Source organism: Moschus berezovskii, chromosome 2 (genome assembly GCF_049115385.1).
Source record: "Moschus berezovskii isolate FMDL1 chromosome 2, NW_MosBer_1.0, whole genome shotgun sequence".
Taxonomy (NCBI): Eukaryota; Metazoa; Chordata; class Mammalia; order Artiodactyla; family Moschidae; genus Moschus; species Moschus berezovskii.
The window spans coordinates 51,342,579-51,357,775 of NC_142461.1; the positions used below are offsets into that span (position 1 = coordinate 51,342,579).

At 39.6% G+C, this 15,197-nt stretch overlaps 1 protein-coding gene across 1 annotated transcript; it reads left to right on the forward strand.

Annotated features, from left to right (window-relative positions):
- The first annotated feature begins 10,928 nt into the window (after positions 1–10,928).
- On the forward strand, positions 10,929–14,475 carry C2H2orf66 (chromosome 2 C2orf66 homolog). Its single transcript, XM_088842141.1, has 3 exons — positions 10,929–11,225; positions 12,059–12,257; positions 13,961–14,475. Exons 1-2 carry the CDS (start codon positions 11,106–11,108, stop codon positions 12,236–12,238), a joined length of 300 nt encoding a protein of 99 aa, XP_088698267.1. The 5' UTR covers positions 10,929–11,105; the 3' UTR covers positions 12,239–12,257; positions 13,961–14,475.
- Positions 14,476–15,197: the final 722 nt, after the last annotated feature.

Here is a 15,197-nt window from a genome sequence, read left to right on the forward strand (position 1 = left end):
AATTTTTAGAAGTAGATGTTTTAAAGACAGAAGTCAGGAGGTAGTATTTTTAGCAGAAACCTAAAACATACTCACTGCCACTTGGAAGCACATTACTGTTGGAGAATTAAGATGACATCATCTCTACTACTGAGATTTCTTGGAAACTTCCCCAGGGCTAGGCTTACAGAATGTATTGTTGAAGAGTAAAGGTATGTTATTTATTTTATTTTGTTTAAAATAATTGTATAATACTTTATGCACCTAAAGAACTAAAGAGCTCCCAGAATGCTAAGAACTAACCATCAATTTGTGTGGGAAGAGTTGTAGGGAGAGGAGTTGTTGGTTTTTTAAAAATAAAAACTCACTCTATTTCAGAACTCACAATTTATGAACAGCACTAAGAAAGAGAATCATTTGCCCATTATGTGCAAAAATATTCAAATAAATACCCATCTGAATTATCCACAAATTTCCCCCTTAACTGAAATTACTCCCTTTATCATACAAAATATGTTCCTGGAAATTTAGGGAATATTTTAAGAATGGTGTTTTTTCCACGTGTTTAAATAATTTTATCAATGGGTTAAAATATGAGGTCCATTACAAATTATATGACTCAGGGGTGAGTGTCTTATTTAATAGTCTAAGGTGGAAACTTTCCTCATCTCTTTTGTATAAAAAGACATTTTATAGTATAGTTTCACAATGTAGAACCTCAGGTTCATAATAGACATTTCAACTCAAATCCATGTTGTATTGTGAATTGGAAAACAGTAGAAGCTTCACTTTTTTCAAAAGAGAGTGAAGAATTTATATCCAGTTTCTAGGGCTTTCCATGGTGCAGTGTATTCAGTAGAGGCTTTATGAGTGGGATGACATCCTGACATGCCTTGTACTAGTTTCCTGTGGCTACTATAACAAACTGACAAAAGGTGGGTGGTTTAAAACAACAAAAAGTTATCCTCTGACAGTTCTGGAGGCCAGAAGTCTAGAATCAGTATCACTAAAACAAAATCAAGGTGTGGTCAGGACCACTTTCCCTCTGAAGACTAGGGAAGAATCTGCTTGTGACCTCAGCTCCTGAACGACTTAAATGGAAATGTATGTGTGGTCACAAAAGTGCCACATTCCAATCTCCACTGGTTTGTGTGCAGTAACTAGACCGAATGTTAATTTACACTTTACTCGTCAAGGCAATGGCAAGCCACTCTTGCATAGAAAATCCCATGGACGGAGGAGCCTGGTGGGCTGCAGTCCATGGGGTCACTCAGTCGGACACGACTGAGCGACCTCACTTTCACTTTTCACTTTCACGCATTGGGGAAGGAAATGGCAACCCACTCCAGTGTTCTTGCCTGGAGAATCCCAGGGACGGGGGAGCCTGGTGGGCTACCGTCTATGGGGTCACACAGAGTTGGACACGACTGAAGCGACTTAGCAGCAGTAGCAGCAGCAGTCCACAGAGACCCCAAGGATATATGATATTGATTAGAGGATTTGAGTATGGGATTGTGTCTCAAACCAATTAAAGAAGTAGTTCTGAACCAAAAATGCTTATCAGAAATCAGCTGTAGATCATGCTCACTAGAATGGCTATAATAAAAAAGACAGATGATAACAAATGTTGATGAGGATTTGGAGAAATTAGAATCTTTTTGCACTGTTGGCGGAAATGTAAAATGATATAGCTATTTTGGAAAGTGATCTTTCCAAACGGGGGAGCCTGGTGGGCTGCCGTCTATGGGGTCACACAGAGTCGGACACGACTGAAGTGATGTAGCAGCAGCAGCTGCAGCAGTCTTCTGTCTAGTGCAACAACTAGATTGAATGTTAATTTATACTTTACTAGTCCCCTGAATAGTCAAGTCAAATAAAAAAATATTTTTTGCCTACCTACAGTTGTATCTCCCCTCCTTATTAAAATATGGCATCATGTAAGTCTTTAGATGAACATAACGAGATAGACATGTAACAAGGCTCAAATTTCAAAAGAAAATTATAAGAATCTAAACTCAAGTATTACCTAAACAATGATTAATTCTATAAGCATTTGTGATATGCTGGCCTATTCTATGCCAGGCATTAATGTAAGCTCTGAAGAATCAATGATAAAAAAGACATGATGCTGACTTTTAGGAGCTCACCTTGGAACAATGAGACATGTGGAAACAAATATCATTATCCAAATTCAAGGTAAAAGTTGTTGAAGTAATGAAGTTGTTAATTTTTCTCAGGAGATGTGATATTTGAAGTGAGCCTTGAAGGACAGGGAAGAGTTCTGAGAACACACACAGATTAGAGACGGCATTCCAGGCAGAAGCAACAGTGTGTTCAAAGGCACTGAGGTGTATGTGTGGGTGGTGTTCATTAGAGAGGTCAGATGGCTGGGTTGGTAGGACAGGGTCATATTGAGGGTCTTTACATCAGGTTGAGAGCTTAGACTTTATCTTATGGGCATCCTGAAGCCACTAGAGCTGGATGTCATGCTTGTAAGCTTTTTCTGAGCTGTGTGACCTTGTTTTTCTGTTGTGTCTTCTTCGGGGTCAGTGGCAAAGCCAAGCTTGTTACCAGCTACCTCAGGCTCTCTGCTGCAAGAGCAGACTGACTGCTGGAAAGCTTTTTGTAAAGTCATAAGAAAGGATTTAGCTTTTATATTTTAGGAAAAATCCTTCACTCACTTGTTATGGCTTTGGAGGTACCAGTGTGGCCTGAGGTGGCAGGGGTATAGAGACCTGCTTCTCCAACCCAGCTGAAAGAGTTTGATGTATATCCCAGTCACCTTGTGAATCTAGATGTCCATTTTATTGCTCCATGTCTCTGAGTTGGTTTCAGATCACGCATGATTGTCATAATTTTTACCTTTTGTTGCCTGTACTCCTTCATCTTAGTTGCAGGAGAAATAGCTTGATCTTATGGCAGCATCAAAAGATATGTGCTGGCTGTCCCTCTTTGCCCAGCCTGTGGCATTTGGCATTTGTGTTTCAGGAAGGCTGGTGGCAGGGAGGAAGACCGACTGGGGAGGGACCTTGGGAGGAAAGGGGTTGCTGCTGAAGCCCCAGCAGATGATAACAGAGATCTGATTAAAGCAGAGGCCATGAGACCTAGCTGGGCTTGAAAGCAAATGCTCTCAGGGAAGGATGGCCACCTCACTTGGCCTTGGCTTCTAGGATTGGCACACACCCTGGCCCTAAATAGCTGTAACATGGTTTTGGAGAAATCTCTTTTTCTCTTCAAAATACTCCTTTCACATTTTTTAAACAAAACAGAGGATAATAAAGAATAAAAGAGATTTTTACATAGTGAATGGCTAGAGAATTCTGAGAATCAACTCTACAGTCAGAGATGCTTACACTGTACTGATACTGCCAAAAAAGAAAAAAAAAGCAATCAGCCATATCATGGAGGTGTTCGAGAATGTTATGGGTTTTATAAAACCAACTTTTCTGAGTCTAAGCCCCTTTTTGAGTGGAGTTGGGGAGTAGACATGCAATTTCACTGGTTTCTGGACCTTCCCTCCCTTCCCCAGGGTCCCACAGGATCTGGAAACTTTATGTAGCCCAGGATATGAGGGATGAGCCTCTCCCATCCATCGAGGTCATGGTGGGTTCTCTTTTCTTCTGTTCTGTGCTTGACAAGAGGCTTATGCCTCTTCTCCCCTGTTTTCTTAAGTCTGTTTTCAAACTGAAATCTGCTCACTATCACATAAAGCATTTACGATTGCTGTGAGCAGAAAGCTGCCTGGCGTATTCCTTTAGTCATGTCAGCAAGCTTTCCATTACCTCTGAAGTTCTCATCATCACTGAGGAAGCAGTCTAGAAACAGTCATTTTTCCTTTCCCTTACTCAGACCAGGGGGAAGAAAAGATAAAATTTTTGTCCCTGTTCATGATACAGCTAAATAACTATACTAGCTCTGTTTTGTTTTGTTTTTTTCCCTAATAAAGACAGGAAAGGTTTGAACAGGTGATATAGTACAGCAATCCAGTAGTCTTAAAATTTCTCCATGTCTCCCACAATGTCCTCTTTATTCCTGTCCTCATTTTTGTTGTTGTTCAGTCTCTAAATTGTGTCTGACTCTTTGCGACCCCATGGACTGCAGCACGCCAGGCTTCCCTGTGCATTACCAACTCCCAGAGTTTGCTCAAACTCCTGTCCGTTGAGTCAGTGATGCCATCCAACCATCTGGTCCTCTGTCGCCCCCTTCTCCTCCTGCCTTCAGTCTTTCCCAGTATCAGGGTCTTTTCCAGTGAGTCGTCTCTTTGTATCAGGTGGCCAAAGTATTGGAGCTTCAACTTCAGCCTCAGTCCTTCCAATGAATATTCAGGGTTGATTTCCTTTAGGATTGACGGGTTTGATCTCCTTGCTGTCCAAGGGACTCTCACGACCTCATTTTACCATTATGTTTGAATTTCTAATCGAATTAAATTTGTGATTCAGTCAACATATATTTATTAGATTTCTTTTATGCAGTAGCCCTATGCTGAGTACTCTATTTTCCTCCTAATTTCTGGTTGAGAAATGCCAGGAAAGACCTTCATTTAGATGGATCTAGGTGACTCACAGGAAAAGACTCTGATGCTGGGAAAGATTGGGGGTGGGAGGAGAAGGGGACGACAGAGAGTAAGATGGCTGGATGGCATCACCAACTCGATGGACATGAGTTTGGGTGAACTCCGGGAGTTGGTGATGGACAGGGAGGCCTGGCGTGCTGTGGTTCATGGGGTCGCAAAGAGTCAGACACGACTGAGTGACTGAAATGAACTGAACTGAACTGGACTGAGGTACGGAAGGCTGAATATCCCAACCGCTACTTTCACAAATGCTCTATTTAATGAAGAGGCCAAATGGGGCGATTTAGATGAGAAATTAATGGTTTGGGAACCTGAACTATCTTGGGTTTTTTATTTTCTCTCTCTTTTGATTGAATTTCTCAACTGAATAATTGAAAAATATCTATGTAGTGCTGTGTTCAGTTAGTTCAGTTCAGTCGCTCAGTCGTGTCCGACTCTCCGCGACCCCATGAATCACAGCACGCCAGGCCTCCCTGTCCATCACCAACTCCCGGAGTTCACTCAAACTCATGTCCACAGAGTCGGTGATGCCATCCAGCCATCTCATTATCCGTCGTCCCCTTCTCCTCCCGCCCCCAACCTTTCCCAGCATCAGAGTCTTTTCCAGTGAGTCAACTCGTCGCATGAGGTGGCCAAAGTATTGCAGTTTCAGCTTTAGCATCAGTCCCTCCAATGAACACCCAGGATTGATCTCCTTTAGAATGGACTGGTTGGATCTCCTTGCAGTATAAGGGACTCTCAAGAGTCTTCTCCAACACCACAGTTCAAAAGCATCGATTCTTCGGCGATCAGCTTTCTTCACAGTCCAACTCTCACATCCATACATGACCACGGGAAAAACCATTGCCTTGACTAGACGGACCTTGGTCGGCAAAGTAATGTCTCTGCTTTTTAATATACTATCAAGGTTGGTCATAACTTTCCTTCCAAGGAGCAAGCGTCTTTTAATTTCATGGCTGCAATCAGCATCTGCAGTGATTTTGGAGCCCAAAAAAACAAAGTCTGACACTGTTTCCACTGTTTTTCCATCTATTTCCCATGAAGTGATGGGACCAGATGCCATGATCTTTGTTTTCTGAATGTTGAGCTTCAAGCCAACCTTTTCACTCTCCTCTTTCACTTTCATCAAGAGGCCTTTGAGTTCCTCTTCACTTTCTGCCATAAGGGTGGTGTCATCTGCATATCTGAGGTTATTGATATTTCTCCCGGCAATCTTGATTCCAGCTTGTGCTTCTTCCAGCCCAGCGTTCCTCATGATGTACTCTGCATATAAGTTAAATAAGCAAGGTGACAATATACAACCTTGACGTACTCCTTTTCCTATTTGGAACCAGTCGGTTGTTCCATGTCCAGTTCTGACTGTTGCTTCCTGACCTGCATACAGGTTTCTCAAGAGGCAGGTCAGGTGGTCTGGGATTCCCATCTCTTTCAGAATGTTCCACAGTTTATTGTGATCCACACAGTCAAAGGCTTTGGCATAGTCAATGAAGCAGAAATAGATGTTTTTCTGAAACTCTCTTGCTTTCTCCATGATCCAGCGGATGTTGGCAATTTGATCTCTGGTGCCTCTGCCTTTTCTAAAACCTGCTTGAACATCTGGGAGTTCACGGTTTACATACTGCTGAAGCCTGGCTTGGAGAATTTTGAGCATGACTTTACTAGCGTGTGAGATGAGTGCAATTGTGCGGTAGTTTGAACATTCTTTGGCATTGCCTTTCTTTGGGATTGGAATGAAGACTGACCTCTTCCAGTCCTGTGGCCACTGCTGAGTTTTCCAAATCTGCTGGCATATTGAGTGCAGCACTTTCACAGCATCATCTTTCAAGACTTGAAATAGCTCAACTGGAATTCCATCACCTCCACTAGCTTTCTTCGTAGTGATTCTCTCTAAGGCCCACTTGACTTCACATTCCAAGATGTCTGGCTCTAGGTCGGTGATCACATTATCGTGACTATCTTGGTCGTGAAGATCTTTTTTGTACAGTTCTTCTGTGTATTCCTGCCACCTTTTCTTAATATCTTCTGCTTCTGTTAGGTCCATACCATTTCTGTCCTTTATCGAGCCCATCTTTGCATGAAATGTTCCCTTGGAATCTCTAATTTTCTTGAAGAGGTCTCTTGTTTTTCCTATTCTGTTGTTTTCCTCTATTTCTTTGCATTGATCACTGAGGAAGGCTTTCTTATCTCTCCTTGCTATTCTTTGGAACTCTGCATTCAGATGCTTATATCTTTCCTTTTCTCCTTTGCTTTTTGCCTCTCTTCTTTTTACAGCTATTTGTAAGGCCTCCTCAGACAGCCATTTCACTCTTTTGCATTTCTTTTCCATGGGGATGGTCTTGGTCCCTGTCTCCTGTACAATGTCACGAACCTCCGTCCAGAGTTCATCAGGCACTCTATCAATCAGATCTAGTCCCTTAAATCTATTTCTCACTTCCACTGTATAATCATAAGGGATTTGATTGAGGTCATATCTGAATGGTCTAGTGGTTTTCCCTACTTTCTTCAATTTAAGTCTGAACTTCGCAATAAGGAGTTCATGATCTGAGCCACAGTCAGCTCCTGGTCTTGTTTTCGCTAACTGTATACAGCTTCTCCATCTTTGGTTGCAAAGAATATAATCAATCTGATTTCGGTGTTGACCATCTGGTGATGTCCATGTGTAGAGTCTTCTCTTGTGTTGTTGGAAGAGGGTGTTTGCTATGACCAGTGCATTCTCTTGACAAAACTCTTTTAGCCTTTGCTAATAGTGCTGTGTTGATACACTGAAAAAAAATCATCAGCTTTATCAATAATACCTTCTGCTTTTCAAGGCAGAGATTTGAAATTAAGAAAATATATATATTTAAATATATAATTTAACAATCAGGAAAACTTCAGTCTTAGTGAACAAGATGATAATATTTGTATGTTATTTTTAGTCCATTGCTCTTTTGAGAAACTATATTTCTTAAATGCGGAGCTCTTAAAAGGGAGAACAAATGAGCTGTGTTTGGATATAAATGGAACTAAAATTAGAAATTATTCAGAGATAAATGGATTTGCAAATTTACTCTAATTTATTCAGTCTTTCCCATTTAAAAAGATCATTGTCTATGGATTGGGCTCAATGCTCGTACTGGGAGAAAGTAGGGGTGACCACTGTTTAAGGAGTTTGCAGTATTAATAATCTCATTAATATTCCAATTTTATTAGGCGCTTTAACTTTAAAGTCCTAGCCTTTTAAGGAGAGTTAGTGTAATAAAATTCCAGGATGTTCATTTACTCACTTGACCACTGACATTTAAACAAAGTCTTACAATAAGGTCAATGATAATAACACCTTCTCTTGATTCCATTTCCTCTTGTAGCTACTGCCTCTCTCTTTCCACTCTTTCTTCCCTTCTGTCCCCTCACCCTGACCCCCACTGCCACAGCACATACGGGTAAACTTCTCAAGACTTGGATGTATTAATTTTATCTTTCCTTTCATCTCCATCCATCATTCACTTTTTTTTTTTGACTGCACCATGCAGCATGTAGGATCTTAATTCCCTGAGCAGGGATTGAACCTGTGGACCCTACAGTGGAAGCTCAGAGTCTTAACCAATGAACTGCCAGGGAAGTCCCTCCATCCACTTGCTTCTAATCTGACTTTCATCTCCATCTACCTAAACATTTCTAATGCTCCATGTTCAGTCCTCATTTTACTCCGTTTGTCCCTTCTTGTAACATTTTCTTCTCTTGCTCCCATCCTTTCCTGATTTTTCCCCAGTCTCCAGGGTCTCGTTTGTATGTGTGTTTGTGCTTAGTCACTTAGTCGTGTCCAACTCTTTGCGACTCACCAGACTCCTTGGTATAGATTCCACTATAAGGCTGGTTCATGTTAAAATTTCTCAAAGCTCAAGTTGTAGGTCACCTTTTCTTCTCACTTTCTAATCTTCACTGAGGTAATCTCATCCTTTATATACCAACAACTCTCAAATTTGCATCTCCTTCCTAGATCTCTCCTCTGAACTTCAGACTTGTATATCCAACTGTATATTCTCCATCCCCACTTGGATATTTCCAAGGCTCTTTAAGCTCAACATGTCCCACCTGGAACTTATGAACCTCATCTGTTTATGCTTGTATAAACATTGTATGCTTGTATGCATTTCTCTCAGCTACATTATCCTGAAACCTAGGGATTGGTCTCGAAACTCTTTTCCCTTTAGCTCTGCCTTTCATAGTATCCAGTACATTACCAGTAATCCTTCAGTAAAGGATCCTCCAGTAAAAACCTTCTAATCATCTCTCAGATCCATCCATTATTCTGCATCTGTGCTACCACCCTAATCCAAGTTTACATCTCCTGCCTGGCTTATTGCAGTAGTCAGCAACTGGTCTCTTTCTTTTCTAGTTGAATCTGTCCTCCACACTGCAACCAGAATAGCTTCTTTAAGTTGCAAGTCTGATCAAGTCACTTGGATACTTAAAACTTTTCAATCACTTAGCATTGCTTGCAGCAGAAAGATTATAATCTGACCACTTCTACAGGCCCATCTTGCATCAGCTCCCCACATTGCTCCCTCTATCCTCAGATATTAACTTAATTTCAGTTGCTTTAATGCCATGTTTCTTCTGGTCACAAGGGCTAGCAGAGTTGTTCACCTTCTGAACAACTCTTCTCTCTCTGTCCTCCCTAGGTTGCCTATGTAACTCCCACTCATCTACCAGATGTAAGGTCGGTTCTTCACAGAAAACTTACCTGATCCCGCATATTGCATCAAATCCACCTGTTCTACACTCATAGTACCATAATCTCAGTAGAAGTTGTCATCCATGATATTTATACATTTTGTTGTATAAAGGTTTGATTAATGTCTGTCTTGCCCACTAATCTGTTAATTCACTGAGGGCAAGTGCCTTTATTGAATTAACAGATTAAATAAATAGATTTATAATTCTTATCATTTTATCCTCAAAAACCCTGTGCAGTCCCTGGCACATAGTATGCATTCAATATAAATTTGTTGAGTAAATGAACAAAGGCATGAATAAATGAACATCATAATGACCCTCCTAAGGTCAAGATGGCAAGACTAAGATCGGAGCCAGGTGCTCTAAATTCCAGAACAGTTACTATGAAAGTGAAAGTTTAGTCCCTCAGTTGTGTCTGACTCTTTGCAACCCTATGGCAGGCAACCCTTAGCCCTCCAGGCTCCTCTGTCCATGGAATTCTCCAGGCAAGAATACTGGCGTGGGTTGCTATTCCCTTCTCCAGGGGATACAGATTACTAACCTTCTCAACAAACAGCTTGTCCTGGATTGTTCTGAATTATTGGAACCAAAGCAACTTCAATTCATCAAGTCCGATTACTCAACCGTACCATTTTCTGCAGATGCCATTTATTTAGAAAGAGGATGCTGTGGATAAGGTAATTTTTTTTTCTCCACAAAATGTATGCTATCTTTTTGCTCTATTTTGAAGGGGTATTATGATAAACCATGCTACTATTTAAAACTTGTAAAGTTTCTTGAGATTCCCAGAAGAAATACAAGTTATGGGTTACAAAAGCGCAATTTTATCTCTTGCGATAGAATTTTTTGTTTAATTTGAAAGGCTAATAACTTCAAAAGAGCATTCTCTTAGGTGGGACAGTCATCATCATATTCCCAGCTGCTGTGTATATACCTTCTCTTCGAAGTGAAAAAGGAGAAAGCCATTCTGCTGTGTGGAAGTGCTTTGTATATTTTATAACATCCAAAAAAATGTTCAGTGGTTGGAGGAGAATCTGCTGTATTTAGGACAAATAGTTTCTCTGTTAGCCCTGAAGAAGCCTGAAGATGTGATTTTCAAGGGTCTTTGTGCTGTGGAAGAAAATGGAATCATTATTTTTGAACTCTCCCTGCTCACGTCAGTGACTCCCACCTGCAACTGATCCGCTGGTTATAAGTAGCCATGAATCGCCTTGCAGATTGCAGGCAGTGTAACCAACCAGGGCCAGGCAAAACCAAACTCCAGGTAAGCTTTATTAGCTCTTTCTGTTGAGTTTCGTTTCCATTTTACACCTTGGGGTGGGAGACAATCTCTACTAACACTGGTGTGGTGTGTCTGCCTTAGACCTGTGTGGAAGGTGTATATTTTTTTTCTTCTCTTCGAGACTGCTGTCTTACCACTTAAGGTAGATTAAGATTGGTTGTTGTTTGGTTTGGGTTCTGTTGTTGTTGTTAAGAATCACACTTTCTTTGGGACAAGTACTTCTTTTTTCAGTTGAAAAGGCATACTCACTTTCTAGGTTGTATTCATAATTGCTTTGTTTGTCACTGTATAACATTCTCATTCTCATAGACTCCTTTAAGCTAATCAGCTGGTTCTGGGGGGACCTCATTAGCAAATGAATGTGGAAAAAAAGAAGACTGCAAAATTCAGGTGAATCGATACACTACTTCTTCTTCCTTGTTTCTCTTTAAAAATGTTTCCTCTTTCTCTTTTCTACTTCTGCCCTCCCTTCTCTTTTTCTTTTCTTCGGTCACTCCCTCTCCGGTCATCGACATTTCCTTGATCCTTCCTTTCACTCAGCTTCCTTCCACCATGCCCAAAGCATTCCTGCTGCTGGCTGGTGCCCTGGTGCTACCTGGGCTTGTGCAAGGAGCCATGCTGAGAAATGAAGAAAAATGGAAGCCCCTCAACATTCCTAGAAACCGAGATCTGGTAAGAACAGCCACTGGGACATTCCGGGCTATGGAGTGAAATCAGCACCTCCCTGGAGTTATGCACAATGCACTTTGCTAGAGAACAGTGGAGACAAGGCTGCCGGGGGTTGAGAAGATTCCCCAGCAGGACTAGAGGTGAATTTTGCTAGCCTAGTAGCCAGGGTTCTATTTTTTCTCTAGCCAATTTACATTTGTTTCTATATGGAGAAACAAATTTATATTTAGAAATGATTTTATACACACATAGAACATTGCATTTGTAAATGATACATATTGATTTTATAGCCTTGATTTCTAATAAATATATAAAATTAAGAGCGTAACAGGGAATTGCATTTTGTACAGCTTAGGTTGAACTGATAACAAAGCAGATTGTCATATAACCAATACTTCAAAGCCCAGTTGCAAAATCTGAAAGTTGACCTGTATTCTTGTCAATTTGCTAGGTGTTACTTTCAACATAAAGTTATCTAGGAAACAAAATTCAAAATATCAGTAAAAATTATCATTTAAAAATATGCCAAATATAGCAAACATGCTGACTTTATCATTTCAAAATACTATTTTTCTAAAGAAAATTATGTAAAGTATAACAATATAGTATCAAAATAATCTAATAGCACTTTGCATAGCTTCTGTGTATTTGCAGAACACACAGCTGAAAACCCCCCATCCAAAACGACTGGCTGTTTCACCATCAGTCAGAGAGTAGGCATCTGAGCTCTGAGCACTGTGGGGTTCAGGGGGAAAAATGAGGGAAAAAGTACTCACCTTTGAGTGCTTGGGGCATTTAAGTTATAAATGACATTGAACATTTCTTTCTCTCTTCAGTTTTTTAGAACTCTTCAGGCATATTTTAAAGGAAGAGGTCTTGACCTTGGGAGGTTTTCAGATACTTTCTCCATGGATGAGAATCCCAGGCCTCTCTCTTTCCAGTCAGAACTTAATGCTTCTGCATTTGCAGATTATGAAGAACAGAAAAACTCCCTCTCCAATTACCTCAAAGGCTGACTGTTTCCTCTGAGTGCAGGTAAAATTTATCCCTTTATCCCTGCTGCTGTTGCTGCTGCTAAGTCGCTTCAGTTGTGTCTGACTCTGTGCGATCCCATAGACAGCAGCCCACCAGGCTCCCCTGTCCCTGGGATTCTCCAGGCAAGAACACTGGAGTGGGTTGCCATTTCCTTCTCCAGTGCATGAAAGTGAAAAGTGAAAGTGAAGTCGCTCAGTCGTGTCCGACTCTTAGCGACCGCATGGACTGCAGCCTACTAGACTCCTCCATCCGTGGGATTTTCCAGGCAAGAGTACTGGAATGGGTTGCCAGTGCCTTCTCCGCCTTTATCCCTAGATCTCTCTAAACATATAACTGAGTCATAAAGAGGTTTGGAAAATATTTATTTGAATAAATGATTTTATTTCCTTACATAAATAAGTGCTCAGTTCTGATCATACTCATCCTGTTAATACTCAGATTTGGTTCATATATTTTACAGTATGGTTTTAAAAAGAAATGACAGTAATTTTCAAAGGATAGCTTTCTGGGGAGAAGAGATATATTAAAATGGTAGAATTATCACTCAATAGAATTATGAAATACAATGAAAAATCACCTATTCTTATATCTTTTTTCAGACCAAGTCATATAGCTAAATTATGTGGAAAATCGTGTGTAAAGAAATATTTTGAATTGTCCAGTTGGATTAAATGGAAATTAAAAATTTAAAAGAATGTTTTATTTGGGGAGAAAGTATTAAGCATATATTTGAGTTTGAACTTCCTCACCTAGTGCAGAGAAAAAGGTAGAATATTAGTAAAGATGGCACTTTATCATAGGAAAAAATTTAGAAATTTGTGTTTGAGATTTAATTTTTTATTCATATTGCTTTAGCATCCCTATCAAATAAATACCTACCATATAGAAAGGAACAGGTATGGTGCAAAGAAAATATATTACGATTCTAGTCTATTAACTTTTTGTTTTGCTCAATAGTAAAGAGAACCGAATCATAATTAAAATCTACTCCCATTCTTTCATGGGCATATGGATGGAATTATGAGGAAGCAAACCATTGTTGCACTTCATTACGATTGTGAAAGGATTTTGATGATTAGCTACTTTAAATGTGATGATTAAAAAAAAATAATGATTGCTATTCTAACAAGAGGGTGCAATTTACTTTGTGGCATATGCATTTGAAAACTGTCCTACAATGAGAAAATAAGATAGAAGAAAAACAAGTATATTAATGAAGGCTTCCCATGACTACTTTTCATACTCAGCCCCAAGGGTAACATGCACTAAAAAGAGAATAATTGTTAATACCAAGTATCTATTCCAGTATGGGACAGTATTGCATATAAGCTGTTTTTTAAGCCTTAGTTTATTCATCTATAAATTGCATATATTGATCTCTAACTCAAAGAAAGTTTTAGAGAAAACATCAAGTACATATTCTCATGTAAGCACAAAATGAGATAATGTTTAAGGGCAGGGAAAAAAAAGAGCACCGTTAGTGGTACTGTAATATAATAAGAATTATTCAACTTTGTGAAAGAAGCAAAATTTCTGATTTAGAGAATATTTCATAATTACAAGCTTTCCAGTCCTAACAACTCTGATTAGGAAATGAAGACAAAAAGACTTTTCACTGAAATATATTGATCTTTGAGTCTTTGGGTTAATTGTATAATCTTCATTTCTTTCTATTTCATTATAATGTTTTCTTTTTCTTTCAGAAGTCTGGTGGTTTTAAAACTACAGATGAAGCTTCTCACTAGAAAAATTCAGTCTTGATCATGGCTAAGTTTTTGTGTGTGTTTTTCCCCCTCCACTCTTATCAGTCTGTAATGATTTTATTCTGTATTTCCAGACTTACATGTAAATATTTTGAGCTTTGGGACATATGTGACTTATGTGCATGGTTTTTTTCCCACTCAATAATTGTAGATATCAATATAGCACTGCATATATCTGCAAGGATTACAAAAACACCATAAAGTCAAAGGAAGTTATGATCTTCTAAATTATGTTTCCTTTCAGCTGTGTTCTATGTTTCTTTTTTATCATCAGTGTTTTTATTTGAAAGGGACATTGATCATTTACTTTAGTTCATTATCTGTAACAGGAATTTCGGTTTAAAATGTATCTTTTTCCTAAAAAGAATATACATTTCCATTGTCAGCATATGATTTTATTTTATTTTATTTTTTTATATTTAATCTTTTTACTTTTGATGCTTTGAAAGTGAAAGTGAAGTCGCTCAGTCGTGTCCAACTCTTTGCGACCCCATGGACTGTAGCCTACCAGGCTCTTCCATCTGTGGGATTCTCCAGGCAAGAGTACTTGAGTGGGTTGCCGTTTCCTTCTCCTCAGCATATGATTTTAAAAGACCCCACAGTCTTCGTTTCATATCAAGAGAGAGTAAGTAATGAATATCCACAATTAAGTTGAAATGGAAGACAAAGAAACGTGGGATTTTAGGAGTTGCTTGAGCCTCTGGGAGATGTTCTCTGCCATGATGTTCAGAGGTGGACATTGTGCTACAGCATATATCTTGGTTTAGTCGCTAAGTTGTGTCTGACTTGCAATCCCATGGACTGTAGCCTGCCAGGCTTCTTTGTCCATGTGATTCTCCAAGCAAGAATACTGGAGTGGGTTGCCATTTCCTTCTCCAGGGGATCTTCCTGACCCAGGAATCGAACCCAGATCTCCTGCATTACAGGTAGATTCTTTACCAACTGAACTACAAGGGAAATCTCACAGAAGATATCTTAGGAAACCTCAGGAAGGGAGGGTAGAAACAGGCAGATTTCCCTTCTTTCATAACCAGTCCTTTTCCTCCACCCACCCCTCCCCAACTCAGGCTGAATTAGTCTGATTCTCTTATTCTTATTTTTAACAACTACTTTTCTTTATGAAGACCTGTATCATTTTTTCTGATTTCTGTTAAAACACACACACACATTGTGCTAG